The following is a 23006-nucleotide window of genomic DNA, read 5'->3' on the forward strand; positions in this document are numbered from 1 at the left end:
ATGTTATGTAAATTAATTCATCTGATTAAAAAAAAAACTATAAACAAACCGCCCGGCTGTTACGACGACGAGTGAGTTCAACTGGTGCAATGTGCGCGGTTGATGTTTCAGTATCATTCCGAACTTGACCGATTCTGGTGGTCATCCGCGGATACCTCATTCGCATTGTGCAAGTCAAGCGGTAATCTTGTGCCATCAGCGCTGCCTATTCGCCCTTATACTGCGGTATAGGATTTATTTGGTGGTCACGGTGAACACGATTGGTGGGAGGGAAAGATGAACGTGATGACGTTGTTGACGGTGGTTGTTGCCATACTGTTGACGACCTCGACGGGAATCGTAAGTCAGCGAATCATCCAACAGCCCTGCCCTGACCCGGAAAGTCGACCGGTTGTGAGCAACTTTGATCTGGAGCGGGTAAGTTTGAAACCTAAATCGACGCAATATCGAATGGGATACGGCAAGAGTTGTCGGTATCACATATACGTTAATACCCTTGCACTGTGACATAAAAATAACGTAGGTATACGCCAATGTCAAAATTAATCAGGGGTATCTGTTCAGGTATTATAAAATGGTAAATTTTCATCTCAGTTTAGTTTAAATCGATAAGTAATCTTAAGTGACATCGCTACCATGCATGAAGAAGTTGTCGAATCATAATTTACAGGGATGTTATAGAAACTCCTATTTCAAATCCACAAAATCCGCTCCACGAAAATTGGTCATCTGCGCCAGGATGCCAAATCTGTGCCGTGGAGAAATAATGAATGTATAACTCAAAAACCCACAAAATTAGGAATACATTCAACAGTTTATAAAACAGCCTTAAACTTGATTGTATCAAACCTCTTAAGGCATGTGCTATAAAATAGTAGAAGAATCTGTGCCTAGGGGCACGAACGGAAGGTTGACGTAGGACCACGGTTGGTCGGTACAATTGTTTTTGCGCTTAGTTGTTTTAGTTGATTAAAATTTATTAACTTAAAACTCTTTAAATATTGCAAATTGTGGCCGGTCGTGTGCAAAAGGACCGACCCAACTAAAATGTTCAGCTTTATAAGCCAACTTTTCCAGCGTTGCGCTGTAAAGTAGCTGAAATAAAGCTGCAGATACAGCTACGAGCAGAAGCTAGCAAAATAGTTTTGAAGAGCGTTTACTCAACTTTTTCACAACCATTATTCAATTTGTCATTTGCACTGAATAACATCACCCAACAAACGCTAATGTAACTTCTATGCAAATATTAATCAACTTTAAACTGTTAGCTTCAAAACAAAGCTAATAAACCGAATATATTACTTATTTGATGGCTTATACACAACCAACCACTCTTGCTGAATAACATAAACATCAAAAGTGCTTTTTCAACAACTAAACAACCTGTACTCAACTAATAAACTGTGTTTGCGCAACTTTGGAAGCTATTTTACAGTCAACTAGGTTTATTTTTAGACGTGTGCAGTTTTACAGTTTTTACTCTGCTTCTTTACAAAGCTGAATTAACTAGTCGAGAAAAGTGATTCATGTGCCGCTACGCAGCGATCTTGTTGTAGAAGGGCATGTAAATTTGTTAACGTCAGTTCAAAGTGTTGGCGTAACAAAGTTGGTAGTATCAAGGTTCACCAATAATGCGGTCGTCTAGAGTTCAATTCCAGGTTCCGGTACATTGTAAATAAAATTTGGTGGTGTTGCTTATAACTAATTTCGATTGACTTGATCTGCAGTAAAATAAACATGATAAATTCCTCCAACAAAAAAAAAGCGCAAACAATATTTAACCTGGCTTCAATAGAGAGCTGTTTAGAGATGATCGGGTAAAGGTTGAGTAAGCACTAGACTGATGCAAAATTTGAAATTTTTGCTCCACAGTGCTTAAACGGTTCCAAATTGGGTCCTGCTTAGCCTCCCAAAATTTGAACTACTTTAGTAAGAAACTGACTTCGCACAAACCATTTCAAGTTTATATGGGAATTACTATGGGAAAACTTATGTATTTATTCATATGTATCTAACAATTCACCACATCACTATGCTTTTGAAAATGATAGCAGTGATTTTAGAAAATTTTCCCAGCTACAACTTTGTTGAAACCCACTTTTCAATCAAATGTAAGGAACAAAAGTTATTAATGATTCAAGTCACTGATGTCTTATGATTATGCTCATTCAACTGTTCAGCAGGCAACATTGGTGTTTCTGGTGAGAAGAATAGAGCACAAATATCATGGCTACTATGTCACACTGCAGAATACAGTGTTGCTTACAGAACAGCTGCTTGATTATGCCATAAGATTATCAATATCTTAAACAATTAATTACTATTTAATTTGACATTTGGCTGAAAAACGATATTCCGCAAAGTTGTAGCTTAGAAAAATTCCCATAAGAATAAATATTGAACTTTTCGAAAAAGCAATATGGAAAATGGGTAGTAGACAATGAACAAAAAGTTTGGTTTTCCCATAGTAATTTCCATATAAACTTCGAATAGTTTGTGCCAAGTCAGTTTCTTACCAAATGAGTTTAAATTTTGGTATGCTAATCAGGACCTGATTTGAAACCGTTTGAGCACTGTGGAGCGAAAATTTCAAATTTTGCATCAGTCTAGTAAGCACCTTTCAAGTTCACACACAACTAAACAGCAGGATTACAGCTGTATAGAAGCGTAGCTAGATATGCAATAAGAGCTTGTCCCAACACTCCCAACAGCCATAGGTAGCTGACTAAGTTCGCCAGATTTGCTTTTATAGAGGTTGAGTAAAGGTTTCCGCATATCGTATAACATTTGAATACAGCTTGAAGCTGTACGGTCAAAATTTGGTCAATATCAACTTGACGTATTTCTTTCAATTTTGCATTTAAAAAACCTGAACACCCCTCATTTTGAAGGTGTGTGCGTGTAGAATGTTGCTCCTATTTTGATTTTGGAATTCACTCTTCAGTTGTCAAAATGCCGTCCAAGCAAGAAGAGCAGCGTATCAAAATTTTGCTCGCGCATCGCGAAAATCCGAGCTACTCGCACGCAAAGTTGGCAAAATCGTTAAAAGTTGCCAAATCAACCGTTACAAATGTAATTAAAGTGTTTGGGGAACGTTTGTCGACAGCCAGGAAGTCTGGATCGGGGGGAAATCGAAAACCGGAAGCCGCTGAGACGACAAAGAGAGTTGCCGGTAGTTTCAAGCGAAACCCTAACCTCTCTCTCCGAGATGCCGCAAATAAGCTGGGTGTATCGTCTACAACCGTGCATCGAGCCAAAAAACGAGCCGGACTATCGACTTACAAGAAGGTAGTGACTCCAAATCGCGATGATAAACAAAATACGACGGCCAAAGCGCGATCCCGGAGGCTGTACACGACGATGCTGACGAAGTTTGACTGCGTGGTAATGGACGACGAAACTTACGTCAAAGCCGACTACAAGCAGCTTCCGGGACAGGAGTTTTATACGGCAAAAGGAAGGGGAAAAGTAGCAGATGTTTTCAAGCACATGAAACTGTCAAAGTTCGCAAAGAAATATCTGGTTTGGCAAGCCATCTGTACCTGTGGCTTGAAAAGCAGCATTTTCATAGCTTCCGGGACTGTCAACCAAGAAATTTACGTGAAAGAGTGTTTGAATAAACGTCTGCTGCCTTTCCTGAAGAAACACGGTTGTTCCGTACTGTTTTGGCCGGATTTGGCATCTTGCCATTACGGTAAAAAGGCCATGGAGTGGTACGCCGCCAACAACGTGCAGGTGGTTCCCAAGGACAAGAACCCTCCCAACACGCCAGAGCTCCGCCCAATTGAGAAATACTGGGCTATTGTCAAGCGGAACCTAAAGAAGACCAAAAAAACTGCTAAGGGCGAGCAGCAGTTCAAGGCAAACTGGCTTTCTGCGGCGAAGAAGGTGGACAAGGTGGCTGTACAAAATCTGATGGCAGGAGTCAAGCGTAAGGCCCGGCAATTCGGATTTGGAAAAGCGGAAGCCTAACTGAATATTTTTCCTGAATTTTATACTAATTGAACTTGAAAAAGAAATTTAATTTGATTTTTTAAATAAACGATTTCACCGATTTACACGCGTTTTCCCTTGACCAAATTTTGACCGTATCACCCTTTAAATGAAATACGTAAAGTGTTTACATTGCGAAAAATGTTAGTTGGGGAATCATTATACGAAATGCAATGAATACCAACAGTAAGAGCAAAACAGTTAAGGAAGCTCTACCAACTAACAATTTTCGCAATGTAAACGCTTTACTCATTTCATTTATTCAGCCTCAAGCAAATCTGGCGAACTTAGTCAGCTTCTTATGGCTTTTGTGACGGTTGGGACAAGCTCTTATTGCATATCTATTTACGCTTCTATACAGCTGTTATCCTGCCGTTTAGTTGTGTGTAAACTTGAAAGGTGCTTACTCACCCTTTACCCGATTAACCAATTATCACTAGACAGCTTTCTCGTGACGCCAGGTTAAATTTTGATTTCACTTTTTTTTATGGAGGAATTTATCATTTTTATTTTACTGCAATTCAGCAGTAGTAAAATTTACGTTTATTTGCTGGTTTTTTAAGTTTAAACATTTGGTTTAACATTTCAATTGGTTAGCCTTTGGCTCTTCATCTTTGTTCTAGTTAATTAATTCTTCTAATGCGATGATTGCGTTTAGCGCTAATTTACAGGATACCCTTTTAAGGGCTTGTTTTCATTTGAATTTAAAAATTTGATAACCTACCTACTTGAGCACAGGAACCTACCTAACTACTTGAACTAGGTTGCCAAATCACGAATGATCTGGTGGTTTGATCGCAGACAGGCGACTCTGAACCTTTCCAGCGTGGACGTCTTTCGCTCCTCGAGTGTTTTTGAAGACCGACCAGGTGATGAATCTCAGAATTACGAGTTCGCGGTGGACTGTTAAGGGTCATTCTGAGGATCTTGTTTTGGATCCTCTGAAGCTTTAGGTGGTGGCACTTAGCACAACGCTCCCAGATTGGCATACCATACTCAATAGCCGGCAGAATGATCTGCTTGTGGACAGCAAGCTTGTTTGTAGAGCGACCTGATCAAGATGTTACACTTGGTGGATGTCTTGTCCACATGGGATCGGAATAGCAATTTGCTATCGATGGTGAGTCCAAGGTAGATAACTTGATGGATCATGACGTTAGCAGGCGGAACAAGCCGAGGAGAATTCGAGTGTGAAAACAGAATGGTTTGTGTTTTAGCTGCATTGATAAAAATCTTCCAGCTCTTGAAATAGTCGGACAGAACATCCAGGCCTGCTTGTAGTTTACTCGTCAGATCACGGATCACTCGACCCTTATAGATGATGGAGGTGTCATCTGCGAACCTAGACAGGATACCACCATAGAGATAACTCTAAGACTAGTAGGTCCCGAAGAAACGTGCTCAACTTTTAGGCTCAGCTCTGGTACTATCTTCGGTCCCAAGCTAATCGATTCACCCCTCGAAACATAGGAAAATCCACTAACCCCTCATTTTATCTGTCAAACTTTCATAGCGAATCAAAACAAACTTTTTTTTTTTTTTTATTTAAATGCCTTTATTTTTCCAGGCTCATTTGCCGTAGCTTTGCGGAGCCGATATTCATCGTTTGGGTACAAAATTACCTAAAACTAACGTTAGTAAAGCGGGGGCCGATTACTCGCGGCTTTCTCGAGGTTAGGGGTAACAAATTGTAACAAACGGGTGGCAGGGTAGGGATTGAGAACACAAGGTTTTTTAGAGCAATGTGCTCTTGATCTAGAACTAAGCGACATACTGGAGAAAAAGACAAACATGGGGGTACACCGATGGAAACCTAGCAACTTGAGAGAACACAAGATGACACTAACTACTATATCCTCAGATCGATCCGTTTTAAAAACACATAAATTAAATTAAAATATTCGAGATCTCGGCTCGCCAAGATGTCTCTAACGGGACGTATAGGTTGTTTTCCTCGGACCCTGAGGGATGCGGATAACTCGGATCTAGCAACACAATGTAGGGTGCATGACCAAAGCACGTGGTCGATATCGTGATAGCCACTACCACAAGTGCACAAATTGCTGCCTGCGAGCCCGATTCGGAAGAAATGCGAGTCTAACGAGTAGTGATTGGACATGAGCCTTGATATTACACGTATAAAGTCACGGCTCATGTCCAATCCTTTGAACCATGGCTTGTTCGATACCTGTGGGAGAATAGAATGTAACCATCTTCCCAGATCACTCTCATTCCATTTTTGTTGCCAGTTGGTGAGGACGTGCTGACGGGTAATTGAAAAAAATTCTGCAAAGGCGATTTGTCGATCAAAAATATCGCCTTCCATAGCGCCCACCTCAGCTAGCGAGTCCGCTTTCTCATTACCCGGAATCGAGGAATGAGATGGGACCCAAACTAAGGTGATAGTATAAGAGCAGCTAGATAAAGTACTCAATTTAGCTCGGATTTCGGTCAGGAAATACGAGGAGTGCTTCATCGGCCTCATTGATCGAATAGCCTCCAACGAGCTAAGGCTATCAGTAAAAATAAAATAGTGATCAGATGGTAGTGAGGCAATTTGCTCTACTGCGTAAAATATGGCTGCTAGTTCCGCAACGTATACGGAACAGGGTTTTTGCAGTTGATATGAGGCGCTATGTAATTCGTTGAATACTCCAAATCCAGTGGAAGCGTTTATAGTTGACCCATCTGTGAAAAAACTCTTATTGTTACTGACATGGTGGTACTTGTTTGCAAAAATTAAGGGAACAACCATCGACCGATGGTGATCTGGTATTCCACGGATTTCTTGCAACATGGTCAGATCAAAATTTACAGAGGAACTATAAAAGTCTTGGAGGCAAACACGAGAGGAATTGAATGAAGAAGGGCCAATCTCCAGCGTCATGTACTCGTAATAGAGACTCATGAATCTTGTTTGAGGATTTCTGTCGAGTAGCTTCTCAAAATTTTCTATTACCAATGGGTTCATTACTTCACAACGGATAAGAAACCGAAAGGACAGTTCCACGAAACGATCTGTCAGGGGGAGAACACCCGCGAGTACTTCGAGGCTCATCGTATGCGTCGAGTGCATACAGCCAAGCGCGATTCGGTATTGAACTCGTTGCAGCTTCAAGATGTGTGTTTTCGCCGCGGATTGAAAGCAGAAGCTACCGTACTCTAGAACCGACAAGATGGTTGTTCGATACAACCTGATCAGATCTTCCGGGTGTGCTCCCCACCAAGTTCCGGTAATTGTACGAAGAAAATTGGTTCTTTGTTGGCATTTTTGTTTCACATACGCAATATGTTTTCCCCACGTGCTTTTGGAATCGAACCAGACACCTAAATACTTGAAAGATATACTTTGAGTGATTGTTCTACCCTTTAGTTGAAGCTGTAACTGTGCAGGATGATGCTTCCTAGAAAAAACAACCAACTCAGTTTTCTCCGGAGAGAATTCGATACCCAGCTTCATAGCCCAAGTAGACAAATTGTCTAAGGTATCTTGCAATGGTCCTTGCAGGTCCGGTGCACTTGGCCCTATAACGGACACAACCCCGTCATCTGCAAGCTGCCTTAGCGAGCAATTTTCATCAAGACAACCATCAATGTCTTTTACATAAAAATTATAAAGAAGGGGGCTTAAACATGAGCCCTGGGGGAGACCCATGTAACTAATTCGTGAAGTTGTCGAGTTTCCATGAGAGAAGCTCATATATTTCTCAGACAACAAGTTGCTCAAATAGTTGTTCATAATTTGTGAAAGCCCACTATCGTGGAGTTTATCCGAAAGGACATCGATACAAACAGAATCAAAAGCCCCCTTAATGTCCAAGAAAACTGAACCCATTTGCTGTTTTTGCGCATAGGCCAGTTGAATTTCAGTTGAAAGCAACGCAAGACAGTCGCTCGTTCCTTTGCCTCTCCGAAATCCAAATTGCGTATCTGAAAGTAAACCATTCGACTCGACCCATTTGTCTAGACGAAAAAGAATCATTTTCTCCAATAATTTCCGTATACAGGACAGCATCGCGATGGGACGGTACGAGTTATAATCCGACGCGGGTTCAACGGGTTTTCGAATGGCGATAACTCTTACTTGCCTCCAATCATCCGGAACAATGTTGTGCTCCAGAATTTGATTGAATAAGTTCAACAAGCGTCTCTTCGTGACGTCTGGGAAATTTTTTGAGCAAGTTGAACTTGATTCTATCCATTCCTGGAGCTGAGTTGTTACATGAAAGGAGAGCAAGTGAGAATTCCACCATCGAAAACGGGGAATCTATTTCGCTATTACCCGACGGACGATCACGAACGTTGGTTTGAACCGGTACCGAATCCGGGCAAACTTTCCGCGCGAAGCTGAAAATCCATCTGTCCGAGTACTCCTTGTCTTCATTAATCGGTGATGACGCGTTTCGCATTCTCCTGCCGACATTCCAGAGTGTTCTCATGGAAGTCTCTCGCGACAAACCATCGACGAACCGACGCCAGTATCCGCATTTTTTTTTGCTTTAATTAAGTCCTTAAAGGTTTTCTCGAGGTCGGTGTACCGCTCGAAATCCCTGACCTTACCGTGTTTGCGGAAGCGTTTAAACGCGGCGGACTTCTCGCTGTTCGTGTCGGTGCAATCCTTATCCCACCACGGGGTGGGAGGTCGCTTGCGGACAGAAAAACCCGGAACACGTTTCGTCTGTGCTTGCAGCGCACAATCGATTATGACACGCGCGAGAAAGGAGTACTCGTCCAGCGGAGGAAGTACGTCAACCGATGCCAGTAACCGCGGTCGCGAATTTTTGCCAGTCAATGTTTTTCGTAAGATCGTACGCGATGTCGACCGAGCGAGTAGAAGATGAGTTGTCGTTGTCAATCAGGCTAAGGCCTTGTCGTCCTCTGCTGTCCGAAGAAGTCGTCTCCACTCTACTCGATCCATGGCCACAGTTCGCCAGCCTCGTAGTCTGCGAAGGGTCCGCAGGTCACCTTCTACTTGGTCGATCCACCTTGCCCACTGCGCGCCTCTTCTTCTTGTTCCTGTTGGGTCGCTTTCTAGAACCATTTTCACTGGGTCGTCGTGCGGCATTCTTACGACGTGCCCAGCCCACCGTAGTCGCCCAATTTTTGCAATGTGGACGATGGATGGTTCTCCCAGCAGCTGGTTCAATTCGTGGTTCATTCGCCTCCTCCACGTTCCGTCATCCATCTGCACTCCACCGTAGATGGTACGCAACACCTTCCGTTCGAAAACACCAAGGGCGCGTTGGTCCTCCACGAGCATAGTCCAGGTCTCGTGGCCGTAAAGGACCACCGGTCTAATCAGCGTCTTGTAGACAGTCAACTTCGTGCGGCGGCGAATTTTAAAGGGTGATACGGTCAAAATTTGGTCAATATCAACTTGACGTATTTCTTTCAATTTTGCATTTAAAAAACCTGAACACCCCTCATTTTGAAGGTGTGTGTGTGTAGAATGTTGCTCCTATTTTGATTTTGGAATTCACTCTTCAGTTGTCAAAATGCCGTCCAAGCAAGAAGAGCAGCGTATCAAAATTTTGCTCGCGCATCGCGAAAATCCGAGCTACTCGCACGCAAAGTTGGCAAAATCGCTAAAAGTTGCCAAATCAACCGTTACAAATGTAATTAAAGTGTTTGGGGAACGTTTGTCGACAGCCAGGAAGTCTGGATCGGGGGGAAATCAAAACCGGAAGCCGCTGAGACGACAAAGAGAGTTGCCGGTAGTTTCAAGCGAAACCCTAACCTCTCTCTCCGAGATGCCGCAAATAAGCTGGGTGTATCGTCTACAACCGTGCATCGAGCCAAAAAACGAGCCGGACTATCGACTTACAAGAAGGTAGTGACTCCAAATCGCGATGATAAACAAAATACGACGGCCAAAGCGCGATCCCGGAGGCTGTACACGACGATGCTGACGAAGTTTGACTGCGTGGTAATGGACGACGAAACCTACGTCAAAGCCGACTACAAGCAGCTTCCGGGACAGGAGTTTTATACGGCAAAAGGAAGGGGAAAGGTAGCAGATGTTTTCAAGCACATGAAACTGTCAAAGTTCGCAAAGAAATATCTGGTTTGGCAAGCCATCTGTACCTGTGGCTTGAAAAGCAGCATTTTCGTAGCTTCCGGGACTGTCAACTAAGAAATTTACGTGAAAGAGTGTTTGAATAAACGTCTGCTGCCTTTCCTGAAGAAACACGGTTGTTCCGTACTGTTTTGGCCGGATTTGGCATCTTGCCATTACGGTAAAAAGGCCATGGAGTGGTACGCCACCAACAACGTGCAGGTGGTTCCCAAGGACAAGAACCCTCCCAACACGCCAGAGCTCCGCCCAATTGAGAAATACTGGGCTATTGTCAAGCGGAACCATAAGAAGACCAACAAAACTGCTAAGGGCGAGCAGCAGTTCAAGGCAAACTGGCTTTCTGCGGCGAAGAAGGTGGACAAGGTGGCTGTACAAAATCTGATGGCAGGGGTCAAGCGTAAGGCCCGGCAATTCGGATTTGGAAAAGCGGAAGCCTAACTGAATATTTTTCCTGAATTTTATACTAATTGAACTTGAAAAAGAAATTTAATTTGATTTTTTAAATAAACGATTTCACCGATTTACACGCGTTTTCCCTTGACCAAATTTTGACCGTATCACCCTTTATTCGACCGGAGCGTCCTCCGGAGTCCAAAGTAGGCACGATTCCCTGCCATAATGCGTCTTTGAATTTCTCTGCTGGTATCATTTTCGGCGGTCACCAGTGAGCCCAAATACACGAACTCATCGACCACCTCGATTTCGTCACCGTCAATCTGAACTCGGGGTGGGAGGCTAACATTGTCTTCCCTAGAACCTCTTGCTTTCATATATTTTGTCTTTGATGCGTTGATGGCAAGTCCAATCCGTCTAGCTTTAGCCTTCAGTCTGATGTACGTTTCCGCCATCATCTCAAAGTTCCGTGCCATAATGTCAATGTCATCGGCGAAACCAAGGAGCTGGATGGACTTCCTGAATATCGTGCCACTCGTGTCTATCCCAGCTCTTCTGATCACACCTTCTAACGCGATGTTGAACAGCAGACACGAAAGTCCATCACCCTGCCGTAACCCCCTTCGAGATTCAAAGGGACTCGAGAGTGTCCCCGATACTCGAACAACGCACGTCACTCGATCCATCGTCGCCTTGACCAATCGCGTCAGTTTATCCGGAAATCCGTACTCGTGCATAATCTGCCATAGCTGATCTCGATCGATTGTGTCGTATGCGGATTTGAAATCGATGAACAAATGATGTGTGGGCACGTTGTATTCGCGGCATTTCTGCTGAACCTGCCGAATCGCGAAAATTTGGTCCGTGGTAGCGCGGGCACCCATGAATCCCGCCTGGTATTGCCCCACGAACTCTCTTGCATATGGTGACAGACGGCGGCATAGAATTTGGGAGAGTACCTTGTAGGCGGCGCTCAGCAGTGTGATCGCGCGGTAGTTGCAGCAATCCAACTTGTCGCCCTTTTTGTAGATTGGGCATACGACACCTTCCATCCACTCCTCCGGTAATATCTCCTCCTCCCAAATCTTGGCAATTACCCAGTGCAGCGCTCTAGCCAGTGCTTCACCACCGTATTTCAATAGCTCACTTGGTAGTTGATCTACACCAGTTGCTTTGTTGTTCTTCAGCCGACCGATCTCCTCCTCAACTTCTTGAAGATCAGGGGCCGGTAGCCTGTCGTCTTCTGCGCGTGCTCCAAGGTCTGTTGCCGTGCCACCTTCGTTTTCTGCTGCTTCACCGTTGAGGTGCTCGTCATAGTACTGCTTCCACCTCTCAATCACCTCACACTCGTTCGTGAGAAGGTTACCGTCCAAGTCCTTGCACATATCGGCTTGCGGCACGTAGCCTTTGCGCGAACTATTTAGCTTCTCGTAGAACTTCCGTGTGTCGTTTACGCGGTACAGATTTTCCATCGCCTCGCGATCTCGATCTTCCTGCTGACGCTTCTTCCTTCGGAAAACCGAGTTTTGTCTGTTCCGCGCTTGTCTGTATCGCTCCACATTCAATCTCGTGCGGTGTTGCAGCATTCTCGCCCGTGCTGCATTCTTCTCCTCTACTAACAGTTTGCATTCGCCGTCAAACCAGTCATTTCTTCGGTCCGGGATTGCAGTACCTAGTGCCGCTACAGCAGTACTACCTATGGCTGAACGGATGTCCCTCCAGCCATCTTCAAGAGAAGCTGCGCCAAGCTGCTCTTCCGTGGGTAGTGCAACTTCCAGCTGCTGCGCGTAGTCCTGGGCAACTCCGGTGTCCCGTAGTTGCTCAATGTTGGGTCGTGGCGTTCGACTTCGACGTGTGTTATGCACCGTCGAGAGTTTTGAGCGCATGCATACTGCAACTAGGTAGTGGTCCGAATCTATGTTCGCACTGCGGTACGTGCGGACGTTGATAATGTCGGAGAAGAATTTCCCGTCGATTAGAACGTGATCGATTTGGTTTTCTGTGTGTTGGTCAGGTGATCTCCAGGTGGCTTTGTGGATATCCTTGCGGGGGAAAAAGGTACTTCGAACTACCATACCCCGGGAGGCTGCAAAGTTCACGCATCGTTGGCCGTTGTCGTTCGATACGGCATGCAGGCTGTTTGGCCCGATTGCCGGTCTATACATTGCCTCCCGTCCTACCTGAGCGTTCATGTCGCCGATGACGATTTTGACGTCCCGTTGCGAACAGCCGTCGTACACCTGCTCCAGCTGCGCATAGAACGCTTCTTTCTCGTCGTCGGGTCTCCCTTCGTGTGGGCAGTGCACGTTGATGATGCTGTAGTTGAAGAAACGGCCCTTAATCCTCAACTTGCACATCCTCGCGTTGATCGGTTGCCAACCAGTCACGCGTTGGCGCATCTTACCCAGCACTACAAAGCCGGTTCCCAGCTCGTTGGTGGTGCCACAGCTCTGGTAGAAAGTAGCCGCTCGATGCCCGCTTTTCCATACCTTTTGTCCCGTCCAGCAAAGTTCCTGCAGTGCTACGACTTCGAAGTTGCGTGGTTGAAGTTCGTCATAGATTAACCTATCGCAACCCGGGAAGCCGAGCGATTTGCAGTTCCATGTTCCGAGTTTCCAATCGTAGTCCTTATTTCGTCGCGTAGGTCTGTGCCGATTGTTCCGATCCGTATTTCTTTCTTCGGTATTTGCAACTTTGTTTTTTTCCAGGGCGGCTTGTTGGGCCTGCCCCAACCCCCTGTCTCGCCGGGGGACCATCGTGCACAGCTCTGTTTAAAGTCCCACGCTGGCACTAGGACGGTGATCAGCCGCTCCTAACATGGAGAACAGACGCCGTTTTGAGCCGCACCTCCATGGTGAGCAGACGCTCAGGTTTGGTGAAGCATTTCCTCTATCACCGTACTATGGTTACCGCGCCAGTGTTCGCGTCGCACCTCTTCACTTTGCTATTGCCGGACTGGCAACATTGCCCAGGCTACGCCAACCAGCTGTGTCCATGTTTCAGCTGGTAGTCTTTTGTTATCATATGACTCGAGGAGGCGTGAAGTAGGAACTTGTGAGGACCAGGGCTAGGTATTGCGCTCCTTCCAGGTTGTCAACTCACCATTTTGTAGCCCAATAGTAGAAGATGAACCATTGGTAATAGAAATTTTGATTGGCAAATGGTCACTACCGTAGGGATCTTGAATTACTTTCCACGAGCAATCCAACGATAGTGAACTCGAACAAAGTGAGAGGTCTAATCTGCTTATTTTTGCTGGAGGTTTGGCTACTCGTGTTGCTTCCCCGGTGTTCAGAATTGTCATTTTGAAGAAGTCGCACATGTCATATATCAAGGTTGAGCGGTTGTCGTCGTACAGTTCCCCCCAGCCTGTACCGTGAGAGTTAAAATCTCCCAAGATCAACCGTGGCTCCGGCATAGCCGTGCAGATATCCGAGAAACTTTGACGAGAAATCGCAGTTCTCGGTGGGTGATATACTGAGGCAATACTGAGGCATTTACCTCGAATGTTAACCTGACATGCAACAACTTCAATGCCTGTCACCGAAGGCAGATCGATTCTGTAGAAGGAATGGAGCTTATTGATCCCCAGAAGCACCCCTCCATACGTATCTGCGCGGTCAAGGCGAATAATGTTGAAATCGTGGAAAGCAAGATCGTTGTCTGAAGAGAGCCATGTTTCGCAAAGGGCAAATGCATCAGAAAGTGAGTTGTTAACTAAAAATTTAAATGTATCAAGTTTTGGCATAAGACTTCTACAGTTCCACTGAAGAACAGAGATCATATCCCCGACCTCATTTGGAGAATTATCCATCAAAGGATATGATCGATGCAAGAAAGGACCACCTAGAAGCTAGTTGCTTCAAAAGATTTTTCACCATTGGCAGCACTAAATTAATAATGCTCCTCGTTGAGTCAGAGATATTAAATATACTGAAGAAGCTATCCACAATACCAGAAAATCGGTAACGGCCGAAAAATGTGTTGTTAGATCCTTAGAGATCCTCGGAATGTTCAAAGGTTTTTGTTTGGGCCGGAAAAAAACAACCCATGGGCCTTTCGAGGCTTCTGGGTAAGCTTTTAGGCGGGGGAGCGCAGAGGTTTTTGGAGGCAATGGTGTGGGGGGTGCAGGTGGACGAGGAGGAGATGGTGGGGGAGAGGGTTGTGGGCGATACCTTTTCTTGGGATATGCTCGAGTATTTTTGCTGGAGAGCGAGTCAACTGGAACGTCAAGGGTTTCCATTTCCACAACTTCCTCGAGACTTTCGTGTGAGGTGGAATTAAGAGTTTCGTCGTCTGAGATGGAAAACGGCCATCCCCCGCCTTTATCATTTTCATCCATTGCGGTTAAATATCGCCGCAATGGTGTTTTTGATAAATATTTTACAAATAATTACAGTAATTTCAAATAATATCAAAAATAGAAGAAAAAAAAATGCAAAAAAAATAAATTGATATAGTTTTACTCTACTAAAAAGTAATACGAAAGAAAAAAAAAATATCAAGAAAAAAAAATAAACTGAAAAAAAAATGGATCACCCTAACTATACTCTATTTAAAAATAGAACGAGAAAAAAAAATCAAGAAAAAAATCAAGAAAAAAAAATTATAGATATATACTATTTACAAGATTTTGGATCACCCTAATTATGACCCAACCTAATCTAATACTGGACCATGCGGGGAGATGCGATACTGGTGAAAACAAAGCGACACGGTATACCTATTGCACTGAGGCGGCAGATGACTGGTGCGATGCTATTGTATTCCCCAACGGCTGTTGGGTCGATAACCTTGCAGCTGGTATGCCTCTTTCGCCACGGTAGGCAATTTAACGTGCTTTCGTTGTTGCTATCAATAAGCCGATAGTGGTGATGATTTTACAGATGTTGATGTTAAAGCTGGACCGTAATCAAAGCGCTCGGCGTATGATTAACGGCTTCCTCACTTGCGCACTAGTTGTCTTAACACTATGCCAACTAACTTTGGCGAGAAAAAACCCTCGCGTGGGGAAAAACTCAAAAACTCAAATACTAGTGTCGTACAACGAGACCGATGCGACTTGACCGGCTCAGCGTGCGAGACGGAATGAAAAAACAAACTTAGTGTAGTACTAGAATGTTGACTAGAATGGGGTACATTAATCGATTTTCTTGGGACCAATAGGCTAGTCAAGTAGTGAGCCAATTTAAAATCGTTAGTTTCGTATTGATTGTTGATACCACCACCCGGGAGGAACGTCTGACGTGAAAATGTTGAATAGGATATGCCCAAGCAGGCTACCCTGAGGAACCCCTGCATCAACATTGAATGTATCAGAGAGGACTTTGTTCAAGTAGACATGGAATGATCTTCCCGACAAGTAGTTATTGGTGATCTTCACGAGGTAGATCGGAAAGTTGTATCGATGCAGCTTGTCAGACAGTGTCGAACGCCTTCTTGACGTCCAACAATGCCATGGCAGATGTATTGGAAACGGACTTGTTCCGCTTGATGATGTTAGTAACCCGTGCGCGTTGGTGGATTGTAGAGTGGCCTTTCCTAAGCCCGAATTGCTCTTTGAGAAAGATGTTATTATCATTAGAAAACACAAGCAGACGGCTGAGTAGGTATCAACTTTTCGAATAGCTTCGAGATGGAGGACAAGAGGCTGATGGGGCGATAGATTTTGGCACTGGTCGGATCTTTACCAGGCTTGCGTATTGGAATCACTTTGGCTAACTTCCAGCATGCAGGGAAGTAACCAAGCTCCAAACATTTGTTGAAGATAACGGTAAGATGGTTGAAGAAGTCAATGCTCAAGTTTTTCAACTTGAGGTTGACTACACCATCCATACCCGCAGCCTTCATGTTTTTAGTCTCTAATGTTGGTTAGCTTGGGGCAGTAGACCGCGATGATGGTGATTGGACCAAGCGATGTGCTCACCACAACTCCGATGGCTTCGATAGTTTTCAGCTGGAAGCTTACGAGCCGATAGTCGGGAAGGAAGACGTTCAGCTCGGGCTGAGTCTCGGTGATGACGGCTATGTCGATGTGCCTTTCGTTGAGAAAGTCAACAAACTCGATGCTTTTGCTCTTCAAGGAGCAAGCATTCCAATTTACGATCTTGATGGCTTCACGGTCCATACTTAGTGACAAGGGACAGGGCAGCATGTAGCTGTTCAGATCGAGTCTTGCAGGTGCGCATGATAATGATGTACTTGGCCACGAGCGTCACAAGTTCCTCCGAGGTGAACGGGGAATCGTCGACAGGTCACCTGAGACAGCACCAGCGTATGATAAACCAGGGGCGGTGGATGAACCTGGAATTGGCTGGGCCGCAGCAGCAGCAGCAGCAGCAGCAGCGAGACGATGCTGAACTGTCCGACTGTTGGAAACTATTTGGATACTCGCAGGATGGGCATGTTGGTTGTTGAGCGGAAGCGGGGCTAGGTTTGGAACATGTTGACGGGGCTGGAGAGCTGGGTACTGGACTTCGGTGAGCACAGGAGGCGAACGATTATTACGAAGGTGACCGGGCTGATTGTTGATTGTAGCCTTCTGACGGATATTCATAAACTGCACTCGCTTTGGACATCCGCGATTGGAGGCTTGGTGGTTTCCACCGCAGTTGACACACGTTGGCTTGATGTCATCATCTTGCTCACAGGACGCAGTTGTTGGGGTTTGTAATGCTCCCAACTGACGATGACCTGAAACAGGTCCCGGATTTTGGATCTCAGAGCTGCACGACTGGTGGATCCCTTCGTGAAATGCACCAGGAACAACTGATCACGGAAGCTGGTGTTGTGGTTGGAACGCCGGTTCATCGGGTACACTGCCTCAGGCTTGAGCCCAAGCCGCTCCAGCTCGGATGTCACCGCAGTCGTCTCGAACGACGGTAATCCACGCATCACCTTTAAAAACCTGAAAGATTTTGTATCGGTAATTTATGGGAAATTCGCCTAGGTTGATGATAAACATAAAGTTACATTTATATCAGTTTTTTTTCCACCAGTCTTTACTATCTTGAACTTTACATTAACCAGCAGGAAAATGTTTAACAAGTTGTTATGTGTAGAACCAAATAATAACCAAATTACCACAATTTATTTGACTCATGGATGTTCTTCGCTATTTGTAGATCGCGTTGTCACGTAACGAAGTATTTTACTTCTAGTAACATTTATTTGTGACTATATTCACAACTATTGATTGGGAAACATAGTAAATAATGCACATAACATTGCCATATTAAGATGTTTTTTACAAATTTTAAACGAAAATAGTAATCACAAACCAAACATCCGCGTGCCACTTCACGTGGAATGGAACTAATATTCATATTGAATTAAATTTGAAAACTCAGTTTGGGAAGGCTTCAGAATTTGCTATCATTTGATCAAACCTTAGGGAAGATTTGATCCTCAACAGTGTGGAATTGATCCCGGGATGTGAGTTAACATAAATATCGAAATGCACGGAATTAAAAAGAGGATTAATATAAATTGAAATCCTGAGTAGTGAATTTGTAGTATTTTTAGCAGCCTTTCTCGCTGCAATGTACACTTATACAGTGTATGCTGCTCTACACATTCCAATCGATAGAATTGTCAAAAACTGTTCTAAAATATTTTTACAACGCTCCAAACTTCTCAAATGAGTTTGACAATTATCGACTGCCCCTTTTTCTTCGGAAACCTTCCAATTTGATCTGCGTGTTAATCTGCTGTTCTAAAGGGTGTATTCGTGGAAAATGACACACACATAAACAGCTGTAACTATTTAACTATTATACCAAATGACATACAATTTTCAAGAATGATGGTTTATCTTAATTGAAATAAGTAAACAAATGGCATGATTTAATTATGAGCATTGACTTGATATCAAGAAATCAAAATGTTGTCTTAAAAATGTGTACAGAGGCAAAAAACTACAATTTGTTTATTTTTACTTATTTAATCAACCTCTTGTTCAATTTATTCACTGATTATGAATCTTCAATGTGTGACAGAAAAAAAAAACTGATTTTGTTTGGCGTAAAAGGAATGATTTTTTATTTGTTTAAAAAGGTTTTGATTTGTTTAGGAAAATGAACCAAATTTCTGAAGCGAAATTTCTGATTAACTGTGCAATGTTTTGAATTATAATATTACGCAAAAAAAATGGTTCTGTTTCAAGCTTAAACAGCTACAATGACCGAAAAATTCCCTTGCATTACCGCTGATTTCAAAATTGTGACTGTACAACATTTACTAGACATCAGAGTTGCAACCTATCATAATCACAATCGTCAAACAGCTGATGGTAGTAACGCTTGGTACATTCCTATCAATGTGCTTGTCGAAGCACTCTCCATAACCATCCATAACCATGAAAGAAGTAAAAAGCAACTGGTGAATGTCGTCTTATGTGAGTGTGTTGGTGAGCTTCCGTTTAATTTTTCCAGCTTTGTTTGTAACTAACACAGTCACGCGTGCCGAAACGAACTTGGAATGCGTAGGCATTGTTTTATTTTCTTCTGTTTTTCGCTTTTTCTCATCATCGTACTGCGGAAGTTTTCACTATTTTCGTTGTGCTTTACATCTCTAGCAGCGAGTGTTATGTTTTGCATGTGAGCAGTGACCATTACTGGTGATTGTTGTTTGTCATGGCTCTACCTCTCACTGCGTGACAAAACGTTTTGTTGCTGGGTACATTATTGAAGAGCTTTGGGGGTGATGTGGCTGGCAGCCAGGCAAGCGAGCGTTCAAAGCAAATTAACTTTTAAACAACACCAATTTATGGTGGCCCTGAAAAGGACCGTTTTGTCGTGATGGTTGAGTAATGTTGAGCTATTAGGATGTTCAACACGTATGAGGTTGGCGAGCTGTATGTTATTTTGCGAGAATGGATGGAATTCGATTTTGAAATCTGTGTTAGGGAAAGAAATTGTTGCAGACAATCGGCAATAATTTTGATCACCATTGAAACGGTTGGACATTTGCGAAATTGATTTGTGATTGATAAAGTGTTCATTTCAGCAGATTCATAGAAAATTTCCCAATAGATTGGCTTGTTTAAAATTAAAATCCATCCGCTATTGACAGAGTTATAAGTGGTCAAAATCTGACAAATTTTCGTAACGCGGTCGATTTTGCTTTTTTTTTTAATTGCACTCCCTAATATGTTGCCAAAAGACGCACAAAAAATCGAGTTGACACTAGATCTTGACATTTCATACAAGACTTGGCATAAAAAAAAAGTTTTCGATTTCTGAAATGTCATGTACCTTGGGATATTTTTCAGATGAAATAAGGTTTAACTTAACCCCTAAATCATGTCGCACTGAGCCCAAATTTTGCATAAGCTCTTTTTTCGAGACAGTGAACATGTTGTACATGGGTCGTTTAAAAAACGATGGTTTATTTTTTCTCATACATTTCAAGCTGAACATTGCATTAGGTCTTCGTCGACTTTTTCTTTGTATTCCCACGGCCATGTAAAGACATTTCCAGGTATTTTATCTAGCATCTAATACACAACAAGAAATGCTTATGTGCTCAAGTTATTAACGAAAGAGAAAGTCTACGAAGAGAATCTATCAATGTTACTTAGGACCTAATGCAATGTTCAGCTTGATTTCATTGGTACCCTAAGAGCACCCGCACCAATGCGTTGCTAAAGCTATTTTAGCAACCTCCACCATAACGCAGTAACCGCACTGGGGGTTGCTATTCAAGTGTGGGAGATAACAATCTGTCTCTCGGTGAACAGCGGGTTGACAAATATAGCAGCACGATAGCAACCGGCCCAAGCGTTGCTATCTATGAAATGTTTGTTTTGTTTTTCATTTGAACATTGTGATATATAAATGAATTTGGATCTGGGACAAAAATGTGGACCCAAGGGACAGCAAAGCATTCCTCTGGAAGTCTCGGAACATCCATAAATGCGGAAAATTAGTTAAAAAGGATCTAGATTTTTAAATCAACTTGTTGTAATGCTGCATGAATGAATTTGGATTTGAAACCAGTATGTGCACTCTGAAGGTCCTTCGAAATATAAAGGGGGCCAATTCATAGAAAAGATCCTAGAGCTCCGTATTTTTTAAGTCACTTATTTTGATGCTACATTAATGAATTTGGATCTGCATGCGAACTCTGCTGGCCACAACCCGGTGATTCGGGAGGTCCGGACCATGCGTAAAAATGATCAATTCATAAAAAAGATTCAAAAGCTTCACGATTCACTTATTCTGCAATCAGGTAGCGGGTAGGACTAGCATATGCAATCAGGTAGCGGTGTGGTTCTCTTGAAGATTTTGAACATCCACAAAAGTAGATAATTCGCGTAAAAATCCTAGTTTTATTTGGACTTTCGTGAGGTTTTGTATCTTTCCTGGAGTTCATTAATTTTTCTATTGTTCCGGAAATTGTAATCATATATATAAAATTTCCTTAAGACCTCGCATTTTTTCTGCAACATCGAAAAATTCATGAAATTCTTGAAATATCCTGCAATTTTCCTTAAATAAATGAAATTGATATGGAGATCTCTAATCATCTACGAAGTTCCGAGAACTTCCCAAAATATAATGATCCCACCAAAAAATCTACAAAATGGTGAGTTGACTACCTGGAAGGAGTGGAATACCTAGCCCTGGTCCTCACTAGATCCTACTTCACGCCTCCTCGAGTCATATGATAACAAAAGACTACAAGCTGAAACATGGACACAGCTGGGTGGCGTAGCCTGGGCAATGTTTCCAGACCGGCAATAGCAAAGTGAAGAGGTGCGACGTGAACACTGGCGCGGTAACCATAGTACGGTGATAGAGGAAATGCTTCACCAAACCTGAGCGTCTGTTCATCATGGAGGTGCGGCTCGAAACGGCGTCTGTTCTCCGTGTTAGGAGCGGCTGATCACCGTCCTAGTGCCAGCGTGGGACTCTAAACAGAGCTGTGCACGATGGTCCCCCAGCGAGACAGGGGGTTGGGGCAGGCCCAACAAGCCGCCCTGGAAAAAAAAACAAAATTGCAAATACTGAAGAAAGAAATACGGATCGGAACAATCGGCACAGACCTACGCGACGAAATAAGGACTACGATTGGAAACTCGGAACATGGAACTGTAAATCGCTCGGCTTCCCGGGTTGCGATAGGTTAATCTATGACGAACTTCAACCACGCAACTTCGAAGTCGAAGCACTGCAGGAACTTTGCTGGACGGGACAAAAGGTATGGAAAAGCGGGCATCGAGCGGCTACTTTCTACCAGAGCTGTGGCACCACCAACGAGCTGGGAACCGGCTTTTTAGTGCTGGGTAAGATGCGCCAACGCGTGATTGGTTGGCAGCTGATCAACGCGAGGATGTGCAAGTTGAGGATTAAGGGCCGTTTCTTCAACTACAGTATCATCAACGTGCACTGCCCACACGAAGGGAGACCCGACGATCTATGCGCACCTGGAGCAGGTGTACGACGGCTGTTCGCAACGGGACGTCAAAATCGTCATGGGCGACATGAACGCTCAGATAGGACGGGAGGCAATGTATAGACCGGCAATCGGGCCAAACAGCCTGCATGCCGTATCGAACGACAACGGCCAACGATGCGTGAACTTTGCAGCCTCTCGGGGTATGGTAGTTCGAAGTACCTTTTCCCCCCGCAAGGATATCCACAAAGCCACCTGGAGATCACCTGACCAACACACAGAATACCAAATCGATCACGTTCTAATCGACGGGAAATTCTTCTCCGACATTATCAACGTCCGCACGTACCGCAGTGCGAACATAGATTCGGACCACTACCTAGTTGCAGTATGCATGCGCTCAAAACTCTCAACGGTGCATAACACACGTCGAAGTCGAACGCCGCGACCCAACATTGAGCAACTACGGGACGCCGGAGTTGCCCAGGACAAACTGACGCGATTGGTCAAGGCGACGATGGATCGAGTGATGTGCGTTATTCGAGTATCGGGGACACTCTCGAGTCCCTTTGAATCTCGAAGGGGGTTACGGCAAGGTGATGGACTTTCGTGTCTGCTGTTCAACATCGCGTTAGAAGGTGTGATCAGAAGAGCTGGGATAGACACGAGTGGCTCGATATTCAGGAAGTCCATGCAGCTCCTTGGATTCTCCGATGACATTGACATTATGGCACGGAACTTTGAGATGATGGCGGAAACGTACATCAGACTAAAGGCTGAAGCTAGGCGGATTGGACTTGCCATCAACGCATCGAAGACAAAATACATGAAAGGAAGAGGTTCTAGGGAAGACAATGTTAGCCTCCCACCCCGAGTTCAGATTGACGGGGAGGAAATCGAGGTGGTCGATGAGTTCATGTATTTGGGCTCACTGGTGACCGCCGAAAATGATACCAACAGAGAAATTCAAAGACGCATTATGGCAGGGAATCGTGCCTACTTTGGACTCCGGAGGACGATCCGGTCGAATAAAATTCGCCGCCGCACGAAGTTGACTGTCTACAAGACGCTGAATAGACCGGTGGTCCTCTACGGCCACGAGACCTGGACTATGCTCGTGGAGGACCAACGCGCCCTTGGTGTTTTC

General features: G+C 44.1%; 1 protein-coding gene across 1 annotated transcript in view; it reads left to right on the top strand.

The window, feature by feature from the left end:
* The window catches only part of LOC135702319 (uncharacterized), an 85316-nt gene that overhangs the window by 58345 nt on the left and 3965 nt on the right, over nucleotides 1–23006 (top strand). Inside the window, exon 11 of the mRNA XM_065223347.1 lies at nucleotides 232–417. Coding sequence (XP_065079419.1) covers nucleotides 232–417 — 186 coding nt within the window. The remainder of the gene's footprint in view (nucleotides 1–231; nucleotides 418–23006) is intronic.

Source organism: Ochlerotatus camptorhynchus, unplaced genomic scaffold (genome assembly GCF_037179485.1).
Source record: "Ochlerotatus camptorhynchus isolate MF236.1 unplaced genomic scaffold, CSIRO-AGI_Acam_v1.1 ptg000191l, whole genome shotgun sequence".
Lineage (NCBI taxonomy): Eukaryota > Metazoa > Arthropoda > Insecta > Diptera > Culicidae > Ochlerotatus > Ochlerotatus camptorhynchus.